Source organism: Aricia agestis, chromosome 1 (genome assembly GCF_905147365.1).
Source record: "Aricia agestis chromosome 1, ilAriAges1.1, whole genome shotgun sequence".
In the NCBI taxonomy this organism is placed as follows: Eukaryota; Metazoa; Arthropoda; class Insecta; order Lepidoptera; family Lycaenidae; genus Aricia; species Aricia agestis.
The window spans coordinates 10,175,852-10,199,773 of record NC_056406.1 but is presented as its reverse complement, the minus strand read 5'-3'; the positions used below and the strand labels follow the sequence as shown (position 1 = coordinate 10,199,773).

General features: G+C 36.8%; 1 protein-coding gene and 1 pseudogene across 1 annotated transcript in view; one reads left to right on the top strand and one right to left on the bottom strand.

The window, feature by feature from the left end:
* The window catches only part of LOC121731599 (probable metabolite transport protein CsbC), a 50,584-nt gene extending 37,769 nt beyond the window's left edge, over positions 1–12,815 (top strand). The window contains exons 10-14 of the mRNA XM_042121107.1: positions 6,784–6,983; positions 8,619–8,747; positions 9,078–9,206; positions 11,097–11,257; positions 12,656–12,815. Coding sequence (XP_041977041.1) covers positions 6,784–6,983; positions 8,619–8,747; positions 9,078–9,206; positions 11,097–11,221 — 583 coding nt within the window. The 3' untranslated portion in view covers positions 11,222–11,257; positions 12,656–12,815. The remainder of the gene's footprint in view (positions 1–6,783; positions 6,984–8,618; positions 8,748–9,077; positions 9,207–11,096; positions 11,258–12,655) is intronic.
* Positions 12,816–15,547: 2,732 nt separating this feature from the next.
* LOC121731594 lies at positions 15,548–23,240 on the bottom strand (annotated as a pseudogene).
* Between the last annotated feature and the right edge of the window lie 682 nt (positions 23,241–23,922).

Here is a 23,922-nt window from a genome sequence, read left to right as displayed (position 1 = left end):
CACCTGATGCAAAGCAACTTCCGTCGCCCATGGACACTCGCAGCATCAGAAGAGCTGCAGGTGCGTTGCCGGCCTTTTGAGAGGGAATAGGGTAATAGGGGAGGGTAGGGATGGGAAGGGAAGGGAATAGGGGAGGGCAGGAAAAGGGATAGGGTAGGGGATTGAGCCTCCGGTAAACTCACTCACTCGTCAAAAAGTTATCGTCTACGGAAATTTAAAAACGTCTTCATATATTTCCATACATTGTACTGTTCCATACGGAACGGATTCCGTGTCATGTTATCGTTTTACCGCGGACTTCCACGATATTACCACCACGTCCAAAATTATAAGCAACCGCACATTAGAAGAGAAGACTGGTTGTTTCTTTCATTTGTTATTTGATAGATAGTAGATCTATGTATTTGATAGAAAGTGGAGGTACTTATGTCGAAGCACCGACCACACAACCAGCCAACCAACACACCAAGTAGTTGTGTGGTCATTGTGTCAAAGTTTACTACTTAAAAATTATAGACAGATACGTCAAACAATGTTTGATGCATAAAATTCAATTATTGAAAAAAATCGTGAAAAATATGAATGGTAATATTATGATACTTAAAATACTTATTAACTTTTTCGTAATTTATTCAAATATTGTGATAATTTGCAGAAAAAACCCACCAAACTGCTAATCTCGCGAGATCTCGAAATTGGCGAGATCTCGCGGTATTGTATTCATAAACTCGCGGGATGTCGCTTGAGCCCCAATCTCGCGAGATTTGCATTCCCTAATGTTTACCTCTAAACTAGTCTCAAACAAAGTTCCTAAGCCAAAGTTTCTGCTTTGGAATTTTCCATCCACATACTTTTGAGAATTACTTTACTAGAGTTATTTGAGATATATAATATACTCGTAAGTAGTTTGTGTGACGCAAAATAGTTAAGGCTGTATAAAACACGGCAAATAATAATAATAAAATAAAAATTTATTTTTTCACACAACTTAACATAGTAGGTATTTAACATATTAAATTAGAGTGTGAACTGGAGCCTAAGCTAGGATACCCTGTGTTTCAGGTCTCCAGGTCTCACCCGCGGATATGAGAGGGACTTAACATTAATATTTATCTAATCTTGGTTGTCTAAAGTGTGTGTGTGTGTGTGTGTGTGTGTGTGTGTGTGTGTGTGTGTGTGTGTGTGTGTGTGTGTGTGTGTGTGTGTGTGTGTGTGTGTGTGTGTGTGTGTGTGTGTGTGTGTGTGTGTGTGTGTGTGTGTGTGTGTGTGTGTGTGTGTGTGTGTGTATGTGTGTGTGTATGTGTGTGTATATGTGTGTGTGTGTGTGTGTACTTTACGATACAGTTGATAGAAGTAATTCAGTTTCATTATAATTAAGGTTTAGTAGCCAGTTTTGCACAATTGATTTACATTTATATATTGTTTTATCGTAAATATTTAATCTCTTATTTATTTTATTATACATATGTGGTGCGAGGAAGGGCAGAAGTCGAGTGAAGAAAACAGAGTGATGTTTTACAACAATGCAGACCTTATCTGATCTACGTTTAAGCTGTGTATGAGGGTCAAAAATAAGCTCGGAGTGTTTGTGAAGTATAGCATGGAGAATATACAGACGTCTGACTGATAGCACTTGAGAGTCCTGGTAAAGATTATTAGTAGGGTATCTGAATGGCTTTTTAAACATAACTTTACGAGTAAGTAAGGATCTTTGTGCTCGTTCAGCTTTAATCATTATGGATTTGCATGCGCCTCCCCATGCTGTGATACAGTAACCTAGAATAGATTGTGCTAGAGCGTAATACACAGTTTTTAATAGTTGAGGCTTTAGAATATCACGTAGATTTTTGAATAACCATATTAATTTTCGTATACGTGTTGAAAGTAGGCTTATGTGAGATTTCCAGGACAGGGCATCGTCTAACTGGACTCCCAGATATTTGATATCACCAACTCTATCCAATAAATAAAATAATAAAATATCTTTTTATTCAAAATGGGTATCATGATACACTTTTTGAAAGTCGAACGAAGAAACTACGTTGCCTACCACCGTAGGCAACGTAGTTTCTTCGTTATGTTAGGCAACTGCCTAACAATGTTAGGAAGTTGCAAGGTCTATTGCCTTGCAACTGACCAACACTGGCTCTTTGTTCTGGTCCACAGGTGTGTGCCCTAATGTTGAATGTGGGCTTAGGTTGTGTTTTTTTTGTTTTGGAGAAAGTTAAATATTTGTTTTTTTTAAGTTTATGGTCAATAAATTTTTGTGAAGCCATGAAATATTTTGCCTAAGTCCAGATTCAGCACTTCGTTGTGCTTCTGCCCAAGTCTCTCCCGTAAAAACTAAAGCAGTGTCATCTGCATATGAATAAACTTTACCGCAAAAGGGTTTGTAATTGCAAAGATTATTTAAATACACCAGGAAGAGACTCGGGCCCAAGACACTACCCTGTGGAACTCCATACCTGATAGGTTGGTAAGTACTTAGGTGTTCGTCGATTTTTACTTTAAGTTATCTAATACCTAATTGTAGTTTGGAATTTAGGATAGAGAACATCTGGTGATCAATGTTCAAACCAAATTCTACTTTTACACGGTCAGGGTGATCTGCAATGTTTAGTCGCTATTAAAATTTTAAATAAATAGTTTTACCATAGACAAAGGAAAAAAGTATGTCTGGTCTCTGGTTTTACGTACAGTCTGTCAAAAAAGTCATGAAATTAAAAAGTGGCAACATCGTAGTGTCATCCCTTTTTTCTTAGATTCACTTGACATAATTTAAGAAATATTTTTCATAATTTATGCCAAGTGAAAAGCAAAGTAAAATATAAGTAAGTACGTAAGTAAGTCACTTTTTGACCGACTTCCAAAAAGGAGGTTATAATATGTTCGGCTGTGGATATTTTTTTTATTTTTATTTGTGTATGGGGCAATTCCATATGTGACTGACTCTACATTTGATACGACTTGCGTTTTATTTTGTCATATATTATGGTTACTATCATGTTGTTAGTATCAATGTTAAGATGGCTTTGTAGCAGATAAAACAAGTTAACTTATGTAGAAAAAATGGTATACACTGTTGTTTTCAAATAGCATTTATTTAGTCAATCATAAACGTGACCGACACTACATGCAAAAGGAAGTCGTTTCCGAGAGTGTTTGTAAACACCAATAATCTTCCTCTCTGTGTGCTAAATAACTCTACTTTGTATTTTTATCGAAAGTGCATGAAACAAACTATTATAAAATGATTACCTATAACCTGTAAGTTATTAAAAAACTATTTATTAGCAAAAGAAATTGTGATCGACACTGTAGTGTCGTTTTGGGCTGTAGCCCAAAACGTGACTGACACTAAACTCACTTTGTGTAGGTAAAAGTCGGTAGTTTTGCATTAAACTTTAAAATTTATGTATCTCAGCACGTACAGTACGAACTTTAAAAGTATATAAAAGCTAATCAGTAATTAGTTAATTCATTAAAATGTTTTTTTTGAACTTAAACGTCACAAAAACGAAATCACTAATAATTAATCAAAAAATAACTCAACATGCAATCTTCTCAAAAAATATTACATAATAACCCAAAAGACAGCGATAGGCAGACTTTCGTCATTTTTTTAAGTTAAAAATTTTCCATTATATGAGCCCTATAGAGGTAAGAACGATCAGACACTATGGAGTTTCGGTCGCTATTACTTTAGAAGGTTTCCAGTTCTGCAGGTCTATCTTAAGTTCAATAAAGTTTAAAAATCAATAATTTTATCTTATTTTCTTGCGATATCTGTTATAATCTCATATCCTACTGCCAGATTTTTGTGACAATTGCTTCCCATTTCCAGACATCGCAAAATTTTGGATTTAATTTGACTTTGAGGTGGTTTGGCAGGTTCTTAAAATAATAATTTAGCTTTCTGCTTCTCTCTCAGCTTTCTGTAGCTGTTTTCGCTATCTACTAGCAAAAATAACAAACAAAACGCTACTTTTGGGCATGATCGACTCTATAATGTGACCGACACTACAAAAATATTTTTTAGAGTTTAGGTGTTATAAAAAAAGATGACAAATTTTTAATGCCGGTATCTTTTGAGTAACGCCGTCACGTAGGAAAGTTTCTAATTTTGTTGATGTAAAAGTAATTTTGCTGTAGTTATAGACAAAAGTAATGATTTTTATGTGACCGACACTACAAATCGGCACTGTGATCTTACAAGCCTATTATATCTTTATAAAAATGAATTTTCTCGAATCTCAAAAGCTATATCGGTATTTAGTTGTTTGGACAATCAGTGTGTAACAAAATGTGACAAGAATTTAAAATACATAACGTGAAAACTAAGTCAGAACTTCATCACACAAAACCACACTCAGCCGATCTCACGACATCATCTCATAAATGGCAGCTTTGCTAGAAAAGTAATGCTTAGAAATTGTTGCTTCTATAAAATCTTAATAGTACCATAATGTTGTGACTATTAAGTATTTTTAATACCAAAATCAGGTAAGTATTTATTTTTTTAGTTTATGGTAGACTTTTACATGGAACTGCCCTATGTTTATAATAATAATAATATTAAAATAATCAATACCAATTACCAAAGGCTTTCGACTATGCAACAGAAGCAAAGACCGTTGTTTGTTTTGCGTTGTCAAGGCAACAATGTCTATTGAGCCAAATATTCCACAGTGAGAGCAATATTCGCAGAGCAAATGCCTATAAATTCGAGTTAAACTGAAGTAAACGACTCAAGTGGTGTAATGAAGAGAATTGAAGCCAGCTCCGAGAGCCGCAAACTTATATCAGTAGAGAGCCAGTAACCAGGTAAGTTATCGTTTCCACCCGAACTTTGCAGGCAGTAACTCAAATTTGAACGTGACGCAAATAATTTCAAATTGATGTTCTGTTTTTAAATTTAATTCTTTTCGAAATTAAAAAAGATTAGCGCATTGTTTTTAGAAGATTTTTTCTTACTCAAAGGCCATAGCATAGAAGTCTTTGTTGTACAGTACATTAAACAATGATATTCTACTTATACAGATATGTTACGTCCATACTATTTTCCGGCTTAAATCTCTTCCGAACAATTTTCAAATTCAAAATTGTAAACATTGACAAATTTGACAGACAAGTGAAACAAAAGATACGAAAAACCATTTAAGTACATAAAAGAGACAGTTCTATTTTTAAACGACGAATCGTATCGCTGTCTCTTTCTTCGCCTGAGCTATGACGAAAATGCAATTTTTTCCAGATTGTTCGAAAAAATAATTGAAAATGTAAATAATCGAGGTATTTATTGCAATCAAGACATGTGGTAAGAGATTCCATGTGTTTTGTTTACTTTCGAGTCATAATTGGTACATTTTCGATACACGCACGACGTCATTTTCAATTTATTTAGGTAAGACAAGACGCAGCACGTTCGTGACTGCGCTCGATGCGGGCCGTATTTGAATCTTCACAACGCGCGCGGTAGTAACATATTATCTGCTTTGAGTTTTTCATCAGGCACAATTTAAAGGTACTTATTGCTTAAGAAATAAACGTAATGCATTGTTTCTAAAAAAAGGATTAATTAATTATTATTTTTACACATAAGTACAGGTTTTTTGTTTCTACATGAAGTGCCTCCGTTTGCTTATTAAACATAGAGAACTGAGAAATACGATTTGATGATAGTAGTTTAATCCGGAAATGTAAAACAAGGAAATTGGGTCACGGACAGTTATTTCGTCTATCTCCAGTAAAAGAGTCCTTAATATTTTAAGTAAGTACTCCTTTAATCTTCCGAACTGAATTAATGAATATTAATATTGCGCAGTTGTATAGCGGAATGCCAAATCCTAATGGCTCCTTCTTTATCGGTTTTAACGCTTTTATCAATTTTATTGGGAAATTACAGAATCCAATAAGGATTATACTAATGCTTTATTTAGGCCCATTTAGGTCTAAATCTGATAATGTTCAGCTTAGGCAACCTGTTTAATGAGAAAATGTATCCGTGCGTCTATTTGATGTAGGTACTTAGTTTAAAGTTATTTACGCCTTCGTGGTCTAGTGGTTTAGAGCATGGCTCTTGGTCGTGGGTTCGATTCCCGCGTTGGAAATATGCTGTTTCCAAGTTTGTTTAGGACAATGAAGGCTGATCACCTGATTGACAGACAAGTAATATGATACGTGCGTCAGGCATATAAAAAGTCGGTCCTGCGCCTAATCTGTCGCCACTCGCTAGTCGTGTCGGTTTCCCGTCCCACTGGGTTATGAAAGTAGGTATAGAGAGTGCTATTGCGTACTGCGCACACATTTGGACACTATAAAATTACTCCTGCGTTACAGGCCGTTTCAATTAAACTGGCCACTGGCCACCAACGAAACTGGTGTGGGATTTAGTAAGAATGTCTATAACTTTAAAGCTTAAACCACTAAACCGATTTTGATGAAATGTTGTTATTTTAATACTTTGAGTTACCGGGAAAGGCGGCAGGACACTTTGAAAAATTGATATTAAGGAAACTTTAAAAAAACTAAACGATAAACTGGCGTACTTAAATATTTGCGGGAAACATTCAGTAGTTTTTAATATGAACATTGAACAGCTATGACAATATTCAGATGGGCATTTTCAACAGTATAGGACTATTATAGGTCATAGGCAACCCGCAACATAGGATATAAGTACTGTTACAATCATACAAAATATTAATAATTGAGGTTGGCCTTATTCAGTTAAAGTAAATTTTCTCCCTAATTTTTATACAATATCGGTTTCTACTTTCTAAGCTATACCAGAATGGGTCTGCTCGACAAGCTGTCAGCTTGGGTCGGTGGGGGAGGGGTGCCAGCGACGGTGCTCGTCCTGGGGCTGGACAACAGCGGCAAGACCACGCTTCTGAGAGCCCTGAAGCCGCCCGAGCGAGACCGACCCTCGCCTACCACACCCACAGTACCCACCGTAGCTCAGCAGCAACAGAACTTTACTAGTGAGTATTGCTGCTGAAATACAGTTCTGCTACCTTATCACGTAAAAATAGCGATCAACAATCCACTAGCAATAATCGCGCGAGTGATTGCTGGGTGTCATGAATGTCACAAAAGCTTTGTCCACACTGTGCCTTTTTTGTTCGTCAAGGGCATGCGTTATAGCGCAGTCAACAGCGAACGTGAGGCATGCCCGCGACGCATGCCCTCTGACCGTATCCAAAACTTCAAAAATGACAATATTGGCGTTGCGTTCCTTGACGCATTCGATTATTGAATGCGCCAATATAAAAGTTGATGACGAAAATTGAAGAAGTGCACAGCGTGGACATAGCTAAACAATGGTTTCATGTATAGTGATCGATTGCAATCGTATGGTTTTGCTGATACGCATAGCTGGGCACCGTTAATCAAATAGTTAACTTCGTTAATCGTTAATCCGTTAAAAAAATGTTAGCTTCGTTAAACGTTAAAGTGTTACATTTCGGACAAATTAACGCAAGTTAACGTTAATCGTTAATCCGTTAATATGTAATATGGCATTGTTGTAAGTTATATCATTGAGTTAGTGTACATTACAAAACCTGTTGGTTTAAGGGTTTGGAAATTAAAATGTTAGGGACAAAACAAAATACTTCTATAATTATTGTATTCTATCTAACTAAATTATACTGCACTCTTCTTTATCAACATGCAAATGATTTATAATAACAATAAGCACCGGCGCTGAGTAATGAAATGATAAAACGAAACAAATCTCTTCTCACTCGCACGCTGCTGAAAATGTATCTAGTATTGTTTTTGTTTCACTCGTTGCTGTTGGCTGCACGCCGTGCCGCGGCGCCGCGCTGCCCGCCCGCCCGGTACTTGTCATTTTATACTAACTTACTGAACCTGTTTTCGCGCCGCGCCGCGGTGCCGTGCGGTAAATAGAAGCCATTGGATAAACGATTAACGGACTTCTGCATATTAACGGAAGTTAACGAGTCCGTTAATATTTTTAAAAGTTAACTTAAAAGTTAATCCGTTAATCAAAATGTTAACTTCGTTAATTAACGATTAACGAATTAACGAGTTATTGCCCAGCTATGCTGATACGTAATAGGAAATTGCGATTTTGAAGCAATTATCGCGCCATTTGCTATCGCATTGCTCTAGCAAAATACGTGGTACGGGGGCCGCGCCGGTTTCCCACTTATGTAAAGCTTTTGTAAAAATGATAATCGGACATGATTGATTTCATTCGTATGATTACAATCAGTATGCTTCGTTTTTCTCTTATAGTAAAGTAAAACTTTCACAAAGTTGTGTGTTCAAGTAGTGCATCTGCATACGTGTAACTGAGTATGCGTAAGTATGCGTTGAGGGAAATAAGCTCTTCAAAGCTGGTACTAATGAGTATAATTTTGAAACTTCTTTGAAATTCAAATGCTCTTCGAATCCTTATCTTTTAAAGTTGCATTACTCGATAGGCATTAGGCATTTTATTCTTCACTCACTACGAATAATAAATAGTTTTCATTATTCGTAGTTCACTCACGTTACGTTACGCACTTTACACCAACAGCCGCGTTGCTAATTGGTTGCTAAATGTTCATCCATCAGTTTCATTTATTTGAATCTGGTAAAATTTTCAGGTGGTGGCGTATCGTTCAGTGCATGGGACGTGTCGGGTGCGGCGAGAATGCGAGCGCTATGGGAGCGCCATTACCGCCGCGCTAACGCTGTTATATTCGTCGTCGACTCGGCTGATCATCTCAGGCTAGGTACTACTACCGTTATAGATCCTTGCAGAATTCCCTGGGGTCATTTATATGCCTAACACCAATTGCCGTGTCGAAGTTCAGTTTCATTGAAAGCAGGGGTATACCCACGCAATACGAGTAAGTGGTTTACGTTTAAAAAAAACATAGTGATCACAAGCATCACTGAATTCCGACACTGGTCAAAAATGGAAAGTTTAGCTCCAAGTAGCTGCTGTAGGCATGTTTCAATCCAGTCCACTAAGAGCATCAAACTACGTGCAAAGATGAGAAGTTCCATCTTTATTAAAAGATAGTAGATGTAACTCTAGCTTCACCCGGCACTATTTTCAGTGGTGGCTCGTGAAGAACTGGCGTTGATGTTAGCTCACCCAGACGTCAGCGGAAGAAGATTACCACTGCTAGTGATGGCCAATAAAAGTGACTCGCCACACGCACTCTCAGCACCTCAGGTTGCTGCAGGTTAGTAGAAATCACCTTTATAAGACCAAAAAATCCAAAGGCCAAGGATAGATTACTATTTTTGCTACTATGATTTCGAAGCGGTCTATAGCATCCGAATTTGACGGCGACCATTATAGGCAAACATAGAGTAATAATTATGGTGCCATAAAGTTAATATACCTAGCGGAAGCTAGGTATATTAACTTTAGGGTAGGTGCATATTATATGGAAAGCTTCTTTTTTTTTTTATGAAATAAGGGGGCAAACGAGCAAACGGGTCACCTGATGGAAAGCAACTTCCGTCGCCCATGGACACTCGCAGCATCAGAAGAGCTGCAGGTGCGTTGCCGGCCTTTAAAAGGGAATAGGATAATTGTAGGGGAGAGTAGGGATGGGAAAGGGAAGGAAAAGGGGAGGATAGGGAAGGGAATTGGGCCTCCGGTAAACTCACTCACTCGGCGAAACACAGCGCAAGTGCTGTTTCACGCCGGTTTTCTGTGAGAACGTGGTATTTCTCCGGTCGAGCCGGCCCATTCGTGCCGAAGCATGGCTCTCCCACGTATAAATTGGGATTCTTCTTATCTTGTCTTCTTATCGCTTCTTATATTGTCTTGTATTTTCCTTTATATTTCAGATTAATATGACTGTTCCGGCATTTTATATATTTTTGTGACCATTCATCTAAATCGGTTAAGGAGTTAGAGGGCCAGTTTCACCACTTTCTGATAAAGTTCCGAATAGGCTATTCACAACTCAAAATTTGACATATTCTGCATACTTGATCTGTCAAGTTAATTCCTGGATAGCCTATTCGTCACTTATTAGGATATGGAGAAAGAGGCCCTGTGACAAGATATAACCAACAAAAACAGACTTTTGTCTGTTTACAGACTTTTGCACTTATGATAATAATTATATTAATTATAAATTTTATGTCCGTAGTCCGTTATATCCCTGCATATTCATGAGCGATGGGTCCGGAAATGTCACCATTACTTACTATCATCCGATCTTTGTGTAATATGCCCCCATGTTAATACTTATGATATGCAGGGCGTAACAAAACTAAGTGATAATACTTTAGGGTGTGTATAAGTATCACTGTGAAGGTAGCCGCGCTGAAAGAGCAGATTTTTTTATAACATTTGTATGGACAAATCCATGACGCTGAAGCGGGCTATGGGCAACCACACAAATCACAAAAAAAAAATTGCTCTTTCAGCGCTATAGTTTTGACAGTGAACTTTATATATACACACCCTAAAGTATTATCATTTAGTTTTGTTACACCCTGTAGTTTGATTGCATTGAATACTGAGCAGGCTCTGTAACTAGTAGAATTGATTTTGATGGGCGCAATGAACATCAAATTGTTTGATGCACCAAGTAATAATAATTTGTGTAAATGTTAATTAATTAATAGGTATTCTAGAGCATTATCGTTTGTGCTAAAGGTACCCAATTGTTTGCAAAAAATAATTTCCCAGAAGTAAACAATTGTTTGTCCCTTCCACTTCCCTCCAAATGAAATTTAAACAAAGCTCTAGGTTTTACAGAAGATAAATCTCGTAAAACACGAGATTTATCTTCTGTAAAATCTTAAAGCAATTAGGCGCTTGGATAAAACAAATTTTAGGACGTATAATTAATGTTTAAAATCCTATTATTATAATACTAATTTATAATAATAGGATTTTCCGTTTTCAGCACTTATCTTGGAACAGACCTTGACTGACCTTGTTGTTTTCAGCATTTAGCCGGGAACGTATAGTTTTCAGTACTTAGTTACATAGTTTGAAACATAAAATCCGCGAAAAGACAGGGTAGATCCATTGTTTGTTTTTGTTTTCAGTACTTAGCCTGGAACGTATTAATTTCAGCACTTAGCCTGGAATGTATTGCTTTCAGCACTTAGCCTGGAACGTATCAGCGACAAGCCATGGCACATCTGCGCCTGCAGTGCCTTATCAGGCTCCGGGCTGCCGGAAGGCGTGGCGTGGCTCGCGAGGCAGCTCCGTGAACAACTACGCTGAATGCTGATAAAAGAAAAGACAATAAAAATAACACCAGTAAGTAATCGTCATTACATTAATATTCTACCTTTGAGTTTATTATTCAACCTGAGGTCATTCTTTAACCTAAATACTTTTATGGATAACCATATTATGCTATACTAGCAGCTACGTTATCAGGGGTGGTGGGGATTTTTTGGGCTCCAGGATGTCCTACATTTTATGTAGGAACTGAATAAAATTGGTTTTCGTGGTACAGTAAGTATGCTGCCAATGAGTCAAACAATCACGTTCAGAATTCAGAAGGCCACATAAAAGTGCTACCCTTACTTAAAGTAGCCTTTTGAAAGCGTAAGGGTGGCTTAATTTTATCCACCTACAAAAGGGATGGGGCGGAAGGTACCTTAAAAAGAATTTTACTTGAGCATATTTACTTTAAAACGAAATGAGATTAAAAATATTGAAATATTCTATGGTTTCACTATGCATTACAATCACAGACTTAGATCAAGATAGATACCGCATGTGTAAGTACTTCGCGTGCCATATCGCGTTCCCAAACGACGAGCAATGCTCGTCTTTCGAAAGTCTGTTCTTTAGTCTGCTGTCGGAATCGGACGTGAATCGGAATTTTAAAAATGCTTAAATGCCTAATTGTGTCGTATTGAGCTGTAGAAATTCGAATAGAAACGTTGGCCTAGATAATGGACATGTTTCTTATCATCGGTACAGTAGGTCGCTCGTTTTCATACAAATAGAGGGACATGCGGTATCTATCATGATCTATGTCTGTGATTAGAATATAACATACGTTAAACAACATGTCGCAAAAAAATTATATGAATACTAAACTTAAGTGTAAGAAAGAAATCCAGGCTCTTTCAACTTACGCTAGACAACCAAGTTTTGTTGATCTTTTCGTATATTGGTAGGTTAATAGTTATATAATTTAAAAGTAACATTGTCCTACAAATAGAACAATCCATATTTTAGGACCACCAAGTCAAAGTATGAAATCCTTTCTATCTCTGTTAGCTCTACCACTATCAAGATTTTTCGCAGATAAAAATGTTGTTTGTCTTATCAAAATGAAGCTACTCACAAAAAATTAACTTGATAGTAATAAAAAAAATTGTTTTAGGGCTCCCTGACTATATACCTAGTCTATATCGGAATAAAATTATTTGATATATAGTGAGTATTTTAACTGCAGGAGTTTGTCTATCTGTAGGTTACCTCATCACAATTGAAACCCTGAACGATTTTGATAAAATTTTGTTTTCTTAGAAGCAATTTGATTCTTTATAAAAGACACAGAATTGTTTTTCCAGGAAAAAAGTTCGAAATTGGCGCAAAGAAGTTGCCGAAAACATCTAGTATTGTTATTAAAGTATAGAAATTGGTATACTGTTTAATTAAGGTATACACACAGTAACATTGTGATTTTTGTTACAGTATTGAACGTCCCTAGTGAGAAACCCGCATTTACGCACCAAATACATTGAACATTATGTCAATAAGCGCCTGTAATTAAAATTTTAATCATTTGTTACTATTGCTGTTTCGTGTTTGTTATTATTTGTGTTGTTTTAAACATAATATACATAAATAAATATATCGCATGTTCTCATAAAATATTTTGTTTTATTTAACTTCGATATTTTTAACCCCCGACGCAAAAAGAGGGATGTTATAAGTTTCACGTGTCTGTCTGTCTGTGGCATCATAGCTCCCGAGCGGATGAATCGATTTCAATTTAGTTTTTTTTTATTCAGATAGCTGCGTGCTGGAAATTGGAATACACTTTGTCTTCGAAAAATATGACGATTAACGCCTATCTATCTTATTCCTGAATCCTGTTGTACCTAATCTTTACTATTAGGTAATAATATTATTATTTTATATTTTTGAAATAGCTATGATAATAATGATAACGTCGATTAAAATGATCTGGAATTATAAAGCATTTTATATTATCTGGGTGCACGGGAGTGCCCCCGCCAAGATGAGCCAAGCGAAGCGCGCAAGGGCACTACCTACCTTTTCTCGAAACGTTTCGTCGTATTTTTGCACCCTCGTAACTTTGGTTCGGATAATGCCAGATAGTTGAAATTTTGCAGATATAATGGCATGAGTATAATAATTAAATGCGCAAAGTTTGAATATTGTCACTATTATACTTTAGATTTTATAGGTGTCCAAAACCCACATTTCTGGCACTGACTCACCGATCATCAAAATTGTTAGGGTACTTCCTGAAGTCTGAGAAAGTTGAAATTTGGTATGTAACCTACTATTAGTACAGAAACAACAAAAAAATTATCAAACCCAACCTAACCTATCCCATCCCCTTGATATAGAGGGTGGATGTTAGTATGAGAAATCCCCGTTTCTTAAGCTAGATACAATATAAAAAATAGTATAAAATGTCATTTTTATTTGTCACAAGAATATGACTAGTAAAAAGTTAGCTATGAGAGACCACAGACTCACAGAAAACCGGCGTGAAACAGCGCTTGCGCTGTGTTTCGTCTAGTGAGTGAGTTTAGCGGAGACCCAACAGTGAACCCTACATCTTATTCCCTGTCCCTATGTTTACTTAGAGCGACCGCAGACTTACAATTTCAAGTTGGCCAACTGAATCGCAATTCACAAAGTATACCAATAGCTATAGCGACTTATGAGAGTTAAATAACAACTGGACAGCTAAATAATAATTGGACACCAATCGTATTAAAACCGTGACTCCTTTCCGATTACCTACAATAATTAAAAAGTTATCCAATTAAATTATTGTCATACTACTATATACTACGCAATTTAGTTGTACGCAGTATGATAGTCGGCCAACTTGAAAGCGTATATTTGCGGTGACCCTTAAGGGTAAACTTGAAATAGATTAAAAATAGATTCATTATTAGGAATTTTAGGATGTAGACAATATCGGTTAGGTAGTTAAAACATTACCCCGAAAGTCTAAAGGCTATCTTATATCTTTAAACGAACAATTCTTGTGTACTTACTTACAATATATTATGTATATAAAAGTATATAATAGGGGTTCCGGGGGCGATAAATCGATCTAGCTAGGAATCATTTTTAGAAAATATCATTTTATTCGTGTTTTATCGAACACCGAGCACAGCTCGGTCAAAAAGCTAGTATTATAATCTTATATCTTTAAACGAGCAATTCTTGTATATATATTATAATTGGAATCTCGGAATCGGCTCACGATTTTTATGAGTATATAGGGGGTTTCGGGGGCGATAAATCGATCCAGCTAGGAATCATTTTTATAAAATGTCATTTTATTCGTGTTTTATCGAATACCGAGCAAAGCTCGGTCCAAAAGCTAGTTCTAAATAATTTGATAATTTGTCCAACAAAAAACAGATGTCAGAGATCTGTTTTTTGTTTGACAAATTATCAAAAACTGTTTGAATTACCTGTTAATCTTTTACAAGGATATTATATTATCTAACTAGCCATGTTAATAGCTTTGATAATTTATAGTCGACCATATTACATAAGAATATTATATTGTGATAAATATTCTTCAGATAAGCAAGTAACAAAAAAGACTATTACAATTGTAAAAGTTACGTCTATTCTAATACTTCCATAAAACTGTCCATTTGCAGGTTGTAATTATAATAATAATTGGAAAATATATGCTGTACTAGACGTTCCGCGCGGCTTCGTCTGCATAAATTAGATATTTCACAGACAAATTAGTCCACAAAAATGGCCTATGATCCTTCACGTGGTCTGCTTCTTATCTGTGCCAACTGCCAAATAACATAAAAATTGCACCAGTAGTTCGTGAGATAAGCTCTTTCAAATAATTTCGCCCATTTTTTCACATTTTCCTCTATTTCTTCGCTCCTATTAGTCTTAGCGTGATAAAATAATATAAAATATCGATAAATGCACTATCTAACACTGAAAGAATTTTTCAAATCGGACCAGTAGTTCCTGAGATTAGCGCGTTCAAACAAACAAATTCTTGAGCTTCAAAATATTAACGAGCTTTTGCCCGCGGCTTCGCTCGCGTTAAGAATTATTATTGTACACAAACTTTCATCCCCTATTTTAACCCCTTGTTGTTGGAATTTGTCAAAATCCTTTCTTAGCGGATGCCTTCGTCATAACATCTACCTGCATGCAAAGTTTCAGCTCGATCCGTCCAGTGGTTTGGGCTGTGCGTTGATAGATCACCATGTCAGTCAGTCACCTTTGAGTTTTATATTTATATAGGTAAAGATAACTACAACATTCCCAAAAATAAGACAATGGTAATATTTTATAACATTTATTTTGTAACATAATTTCGACACGAAATATTTATGCGTTGCTTTGGATCCAGGATGTGAAGCGAGAGACGCGGGTGTTGACACCAGGGTAGCGGGCGAGGGCATACTCCCCAGGAGCAGACACCAATGACCGCATTATACAAATATAAAAGCAGTATAGAACCTCAAATCAGTAACGTGCCGAATAGGCTATCCACCACTCGTTTGACAGATTCTCTATACTTTATCTGTCAAGTTAAGTGGTTGATAGCCTATACGGTACTTACCAGGAAGTGGTGAAACATTATATTCATTGTTTTTTCTAAACGAAGAAATTGAACTTACATGAAGCAATGTGCCGCAGTGAGGATTGCTCTGTTATTAATGTCGGTGCCGACACAGGCTTGGTTCCAAGTTATTCTCCACCAGGAGTTTAAAAGAACAGCAGCAAATGAGTACTGCAGCTCTATGGTTCTCTCATCACCTCCCACTATTTTTGGGGCTATGGGTTGAACTGTAAGAAAAGTGAGAACATAAATAATTTAAAAAAAAAGCAAAATATATAAAAACGTTTTATAATAAATTACTAGCGGCCCGGATTAGCACAGGTGGAAAGATATTGATATTATGCTCTTAATTATTTAATATTATAGAACAATCAAACTGAAGTACTAAAATACAGGTGTATACTGTATATGGCGATTGTCCTGTCTAACATTCTGTACTCATCAGAGACGTGGTGCCCCTACCGAAGACACATACGCATGCTAGACAGATTCCATCTGAAATGCTTACGTGACATCATGAATATCAACTGGTCGGATCGTATTCGCAACACTGATGTTCTCCGACGAGCTAATGTCTGTGGCATAGAAGCATACTTGATGAGGCGGCAGTTGCGTTGGTGTGGGCACCTTGTAAGAATGCCGGATAAGAGAAAGGCAAAGCGCATCTTCTTTTCTGAGTCGGAACACGGCAAACTCAAAAGTGGTGGTCAATTTATACGCTACAAGGACGTACAGAAAAGACACATGAAGAGATGCAATATTGATCCCCCTAGCTGGGAATCTCGGGCGGAGAAGCGGCTATAAGAGTGGAGGCAACTTATAAATCACAACACATACTCTTTTGAGGAAGAACGAAGGCGAGAACTAGATCTCAAACGTGACCAGCTAAAAGCAAGACCGCCTGCTAATTATATACGATATAATTATGTAAATGGTGCCCTATCTTGTGAATCCTGCTCTCGCACCTTTACTGCTAAGATTGAGTATATTAGCCATATAAGAGCAAAACATAATGTTATGAACAATTAAACATAAGCAAGTCACTGAAGCCGAAAACGGCTAGGTAGATTATAATCTACCTAGCCGTTTTCGGCTTTCGGTTTTATTTATTTATATAAGAGCTGCAGGTGCGTTGCCGGCCTTTTAAGAGGGAATACGCTCTCTTCTTGAAGGTTTGCAGGTCGTATAGGTCCGGAAATACTGCTGGTGTCAGTTCGTTCCAGAGTTTTACAATGCGCGGCAGAATGTTACGCGAGAAACGCATGGTGGAAGACTGCCACTCATCAAGGTGATGAGAATGGTATATTTTTCGCGTGCGACGATGGCGAAAAGTTGCAGGTGGGATTCCGAACAATTCCTCAGAGCACTCCCCGTGATACAACCGATAGAGGATGTAGAGTGAAGCTACATCTCGGCGTAATTGCAAGGGGCCCAAGCTGTTTGAAACACTATGGCAGTCAACAATTCGAGCGGCCCTTCGTTGGATACGATCCAGAGGGAGCAGTTGGTATTTGGACGCCCCTGCCCAGAGATGAGAACAATATTCCATATGAGGCCGAACCTGCGCATTGTAGAGTTGTAGGCGTTGGTCCGGACTGAAGTACTGTCTCGCTCTGTTCAGAACACCAAGCTTCTTCGAGGCTAACTTGGCCTTACCCTCTAGATGATATCGAAACTGGACTTCGCTTGATATGTTTAACGCCAAGTATTGGGTTATGAGAGTAAAAGGAATAGAGAGTGCTCTTGTGTACTACGCACACACTTGGGCACTATAAACTTACTCCTGCGTAACTGGCCGGTTTCAATGAAGCCGGCCACCGTCACCGCGAAACCGGTGTGAGAGAATTATTATAAGTGGATTACGTTTTTAAAAAAGCAGCAGCGGTCACAAGCGTCACTGAATTCCGACACTGGACAAACATATAAATTTGTCCAGCTAGTAGCTGCTGTAGGCATGTTTCAATCCAGTCCATTAAGAGCTTCCATAAAACTACGTACAAAGATGAGGAGTTCCGTCTTTATTTAAAGAAAGTAGAATAACTCTAGCTTCATTCGTCACTAATTTCAGTGGTGGCTCGTGAAGAACTGGCGTTGATGTTAGCTCACCCAGACGTCAGCGGAAGAAGATTACCACTGCTAGTGATGGCCAATAAAAGTGACTCACCACACGCACTCTCAGCACCTCAGGTTGCTGCAGGTTAGTAAAAATCACCTTTATAAAACCAAAAAATCCAAAGGCCAAGGGTAGATTAAGTAGGTACTATTTTTGCTACTATGATTCCGAAGCTGTCTATAGCATCCGAATTTGACGGCGACTATTATAGGCACACATAGAGTAATTATTTAATTAGGTGCATATTATATGGAAAGCTTCTTATATTTTCTTGTATTTTACTTTATATTTCAGATTAATATGACTTTTCCGGCACTTTATAATATATTTTTGTAACCATTCATCTAAATCGGTTAAGGAGTTAATAGAGGGTCTGTTTCACCACTTTCTGATAAAGTTCCGAATAGGCTATTCAAAACTTAATTTTTGACAGATTCTGCATACTTGATCTGTCAATTTAATTGCTGGATAGCCTATTCGTTACTTATCAGGAAGTGTTGAAGCAGGCCCTTTGAAAAGATAACCAACAAAAAACACACTTTTGTGTGTTTACTGACTTTTTAACTGTTTACTGATAATATACATACATAAATGTTATGTCTGTAGTCAGTTATATCCCTGCATATTCATGAGCGATGGGGCCGGAAAATGTCACCATTACCCGCTGTTGACCGCTCGTCTCAACTTACTATCATCCGATCTTTGTGTAATATGCCCCCATGTCAATACTTATGATATGCAGGGCGTAACAAAACTTAGCGGGCTATGGGCAACCACACAAATCACAAAAAAATTTGCTCTTTCAGCGCTATTATTTTGACAGTGAACTTTTTATAGGGGACCCATACACACCTAAAGTATTAAGTACCTATTACTTAGTTTTGTTACACCTTGTAGTTTGATTGCATTGAATACTGAGCAGGTTCTGTAACTTACTTATTGATTTTGATGGGTGCAATGAACATCAAATTGTTTGATGCACCAAGTAATAATAATTTGTGTAAATGTTAATTAATTAATAGGTATTCTAGAGCGTTATCCTAAGTAGTACATGCACTTTACAAAACAATGTTTGTGCTAAAAGTACCCAATTGTTTGCAAACAAATAATTTCCCAGAAGTAAACAATTGTTTGTCCCTTCCACTTCCCTCCAAATGAAATTTAAACAAACCTCTTGGTTTTACGAGATTTATCTTCTGTAAAATCTTAAAGCAATTAGGCGCTTGGATAAAACAAATTTTAGGACGTTTAAAGTAATAATACTTTACAATAGGATTTTCCGTTTTCAGCACTTATCTTGAAACAGACCTTGATTCACCTTGTTGTTTTCAGCATTTAGCCGGGAACGTATAGTTTTCAGTACTTAGTTACATAGTTAGAAACATAAAATCCGCGAAAAGACAGGGTAGATCCATTGTTTGTTTTTGTTTTCAGTACTTAGCCTGGAATGTATTGCTTTCAGCGCTTAGCCTGGAACGTATAAGCGACAAGCCATGGCACATCTGCGCCTGCAGTGCCTTATCAGGCTTCGGGCTGCCGAAAGGCGTGGCGTGGCTCGCGAGGCAGCTCCGAGAACAACTAGGCTGAATGCTGATAAAAGAAAAGACAATTAAAATAACACCAGTAAGTAATCGTCATACCTTTAAGCACAGAATATATAATAGTAGCTTTAAGTTTATTATTCAACCTAAGGTCATTCTTTAACCTAAATACTTTGATGGATAACCATATTATGCTATACTAGCAGCTACGTTATCAGGGATGGTGGGGATTTTTTTGGGCTCCAGGATGTCCTAAATTTTATCTAAGAACTTAATAAAATTGGTTTTCGTGGTACAGTAAGTATGCTGCTAATGAGTCAAACAATCTCGTTCAGAAGGCGACATAAAAGTAGCCCCTTACTTAACCCTCCGTGCACCACGTGAATAAAAGTTACACCGCGCACCACGTGGGGTTTGTCAAACCCCAAGACTTATCTGGGCAAGAAATGCGTAATTTGTATTTATTTGTTCATTTTATTTCAAATAACTGTTTTTTATATATTCAATTGTAATATAAAACGATACTTACTGAGATAACTCCAATTTTTAATCCTTTACACCCAAAATTTGTAATCTTTTACCAAGTAAAACATATACTCTTTTTTGGTAAGCTCCCACAGTTGAAAAGTTACCTTTTATTTCCCGTACTGCTTTACAATTATAAAACTAACTATATATGGAATACAAATTGAATAATATTAACTTAATATAATCAGTCTACAGGATATTCAGGCAAGTTGAAATTAGTACATTTCTTACAATGAAAGTGGGCACGGTATGTGTAAGCAAATTGGTCTATTATTGTGCTCACAACCGTATTTGAGTTTTCAATTTATGTTCCTGATACAATTGAATACATCTTTATTGGTTTTGATAATTTTGCTGGTGGTCCAGGGGCTGCTTTGCCAAGAAATGTGTGAAACCGCTTTTAAGAACCTCTCAGTATCCATGGTTTTTATCTTTTTGCGATTTTCAAATCTTCTTCTATGAAAGTCATACTTAATTTGTTCATAAACCTGTTCACGAATGCTTATTCAATCGAAATGAATTCAAATATGCGCGAAAAATATTTTTTTTTACATTTCACAATATTCTGTCTATACCACTTTTTAAGGACGTCCTGAACTACGTGGGGTTTGTGGGACCCCAGCATACTTTGTGCACGTTTGTTCGTTGCATCGGTGAAGAAAATCCTAAACACAAATACAAGTCACTGTTAATGAGCCCTTTCATTTGAAACCCATATTGCAGAAGTGCATAAAAAACAACTATACCTCTATCTTGGATGAGCCGCCATATTTAGGTAGGTTACCCTAACGAAACCCCCTACATACTAAATTTCATGAAAATCGTTGGAGCCGATTCCGAGATTCCAATTATATATATATATATATATATATATATATATATATATATATATATATATATATATATATATATATATATATATATATATATATATATATATATAATTATCAAAAGCTGTTTAAATTACCTGTTATTCTTTTACAGCCAGTATAGCTGTCCCGGCAAACGTTTCTTTGCCATACGAGTATAAAGTATTTCGCCCGTATTATTTTGAAGAAGTGAATAAATAAGTATGTCACCATGGCAACGTGATGTACGTTGCCATGGTGACATACTTATTTATCCATCCCGTTGCACAAACAATAGTCGCCGTCAGTCTCGAGTTGTAATAATTTACTATTATTTATTCAACAAATGCACTTGTCAATATAAAAAGTGCCCAATAGCCGATTCTCTGACCCACTGAGTGCATATAAAATTTGTTTAAAATCAGTAAAGCCGTTTCGGAGGAGTACGCGGCCAAACATAGTGACACGAGAATTTTATATATTAAGAGATATATCTAACTTTAACCTTTTTTTACGTCCGTGACTTTAACCATAAGTCAGGTCAGCCATTAAGAAAATTTTTTTTTTTTTTTTTTTTTTTTATTATAAAATTGGGGCCGTCTATAGACTGTTCGTCCATATCCTTTTTTTGTTATTTTATTATTTAGATTTTTCGCACCAAGGATAATTAAAATAATATTATGAATTTTAATTAATTGTGGTCCATCACGCCATGGACACTTTTTTTTTTTTTTTTTTTTTTTTTTTTATATATATATGTGTGTATATGTATATTTAATAGAATAGAGTATAATATGTTATACATATAATAAATAAATATATACATTGCATAATAATAATATTAATGTTTTGAACGGTGAGGTCCCAGTCGGTGTGGCGGCCAGTAGATCCGACATTTTCCGATTTCCTTAGATTTTATGCTGCTCCACCCTTTGCCTTTAGATGTTGTGACATTGGCTTGGTGGAGAGGGGTCACTCAAGCTGGGTGGAGTTTCTAGGTTGCATTAAGAAAATTTAACGAATGTGATACGCAGTTGCATTTCTCATAACAATAAATACATAGAACCAGGAGTTTACAAGCCATTAGAGTTTCCGATATTGCGACAGCAGAGACGTAGTTCGAAAGAATATTTCCATTGTCATTATGTTGACCCAAAAAAGCTGTTCTGACTTGATTCTTATTCTGCGTACCTACTTTATATATTATTTTAAGATTAGAATAATTAGGATATTTTAATTTAAGAATGTACCATTGTTATGGCACATTTTATATACTTAGAGTCAATAAAAGTAGACATATTTTCTTGTTTTCGCAAATAAATCACCGATTTTCCATCCTTATCCTCCATAAATAATGTGATAATAGATATCTCTGTATGTGATAAATATTAAATCTCAATTATTCTACCAAGGGACCGTGAAGGAGGTTCCTTTCGGTGTTTTAGATTTGATGAATTTTTTACCGTCGACATAGAGGGTTGCTTATTTATGAGCCATGTCAATAGCTTTGATTATTTATAGTCGACCATATTACAGAAGAATATTATATTGTGATATAAGACAATGTTATAGTCCGTGCAATCCACGAAGACGCGCCCCACCAATTTTTGGTTGAGCATCTTTCCCTTTGACCGTGACGCTTTCTATTAGTTGGTATATACCAATGAGTTTCTAAAATACTAGAGTAGCAATGTCTTACAAAAGATTCTCATAAATGCGTAACCACTTTTTTGTTCATAAGACAATGTCAAGTCATATATTCGTTATGTCATTATGTATGTGAGATATGCCCGCAGGCATCTTCGAAGTGGCAACGCGTTGCTATCGTAAACTTCCAATCTAGTTACGTTAGTAACATAGAATATCATTGGTATATACTATATTTAATGTAGTGTGCGCGTGCGCTCATAGACCTAATTATAGTGTGTACCGATAACACTCTGACATTGGCGAAAGCTTGCACACATATAGACGATTAGGAGGTATAGTGGGGCGCGTCTTCGTGGATTGCACGGACTATATTTTATAACATTTATTTTTAACATGATTTCGACACATATGCGTTGCTTTGGATCCAGGATGTGAAGCGGGGGACGCGGGCGTTGACATCTTCTCTCTAGGAGCAGCCACCAATGACCACATTATTGTGAAGAAGAGGACCTCCAGAGTAGCCCTGACACTGGTCACGGCCGCCGACGTCGAGCTAGCCGGAGCACAGCATGCTGTCTGTGACAGTGTCTCCTAGTTCAGCGTAACGATTAGCGAACTATGTCCAGATCTGAACGTGACGTAGTCTATCGGTACCGGACCTTTATACTGCATAACAAGCAATTAATGTTAATATTTTCTATGCAGACAACTTGTAACTTAAGGACTATCTTATGTAACATATTGTACTACTGACAATAGTAGGTTCTAAAAGATTCATAGAGGCTCACCCATAAATCCGCCCATCCGAGAGCCACTATTATGTTGTCAAGTACGACGTTATAACCTCCAATAGTACCAACCACAGAAATAAATCAAGATAGAACGGCTCAGCGGATGGAGTACGCGTGTTTCATTAATCTTGCTCTATCGTGCAAGATACATTGAACGTTAATACAGTCAGCGCGCACGTCTTGACTTGATTACAATAATTGCCACCGGAATGGTTGTGCAAAAATGTCTCATTGTGCAGTGTCTAATTGTAAATAATTAAATATAGAAGTATGAAAGTGAATCGGTCAAAAGGAGGTATTTCTTGCCACGGGTAAGTTATTTTTTAACTAAAAGCAAAGCAAAAATTGACACGAGCGATTCGTCGCCGTTCTATCTTGATTTGTTTCTGTGGTACCAACGCTGACTTGGTAGTTGAAAATGAAGGCGGTTGAAACGTGCATAATAGTCTTCGTCGAAGATTTGAAGGACAAAGTTAGGGTGTATGATGATAGTTTCCACGTTGACGTTGTGAATGATGGTCACCGCTGCTTGCGCTCGAGGAGCCAACTCGGATACGCCACGAAACAGGGTTAGGTAAGAACCTATCAACAGCAAATTAATAATTCTAATTAGTAAATAACACAATAAACCAATAAGAAATAACCAATAACCAATAATAACAAGAACCT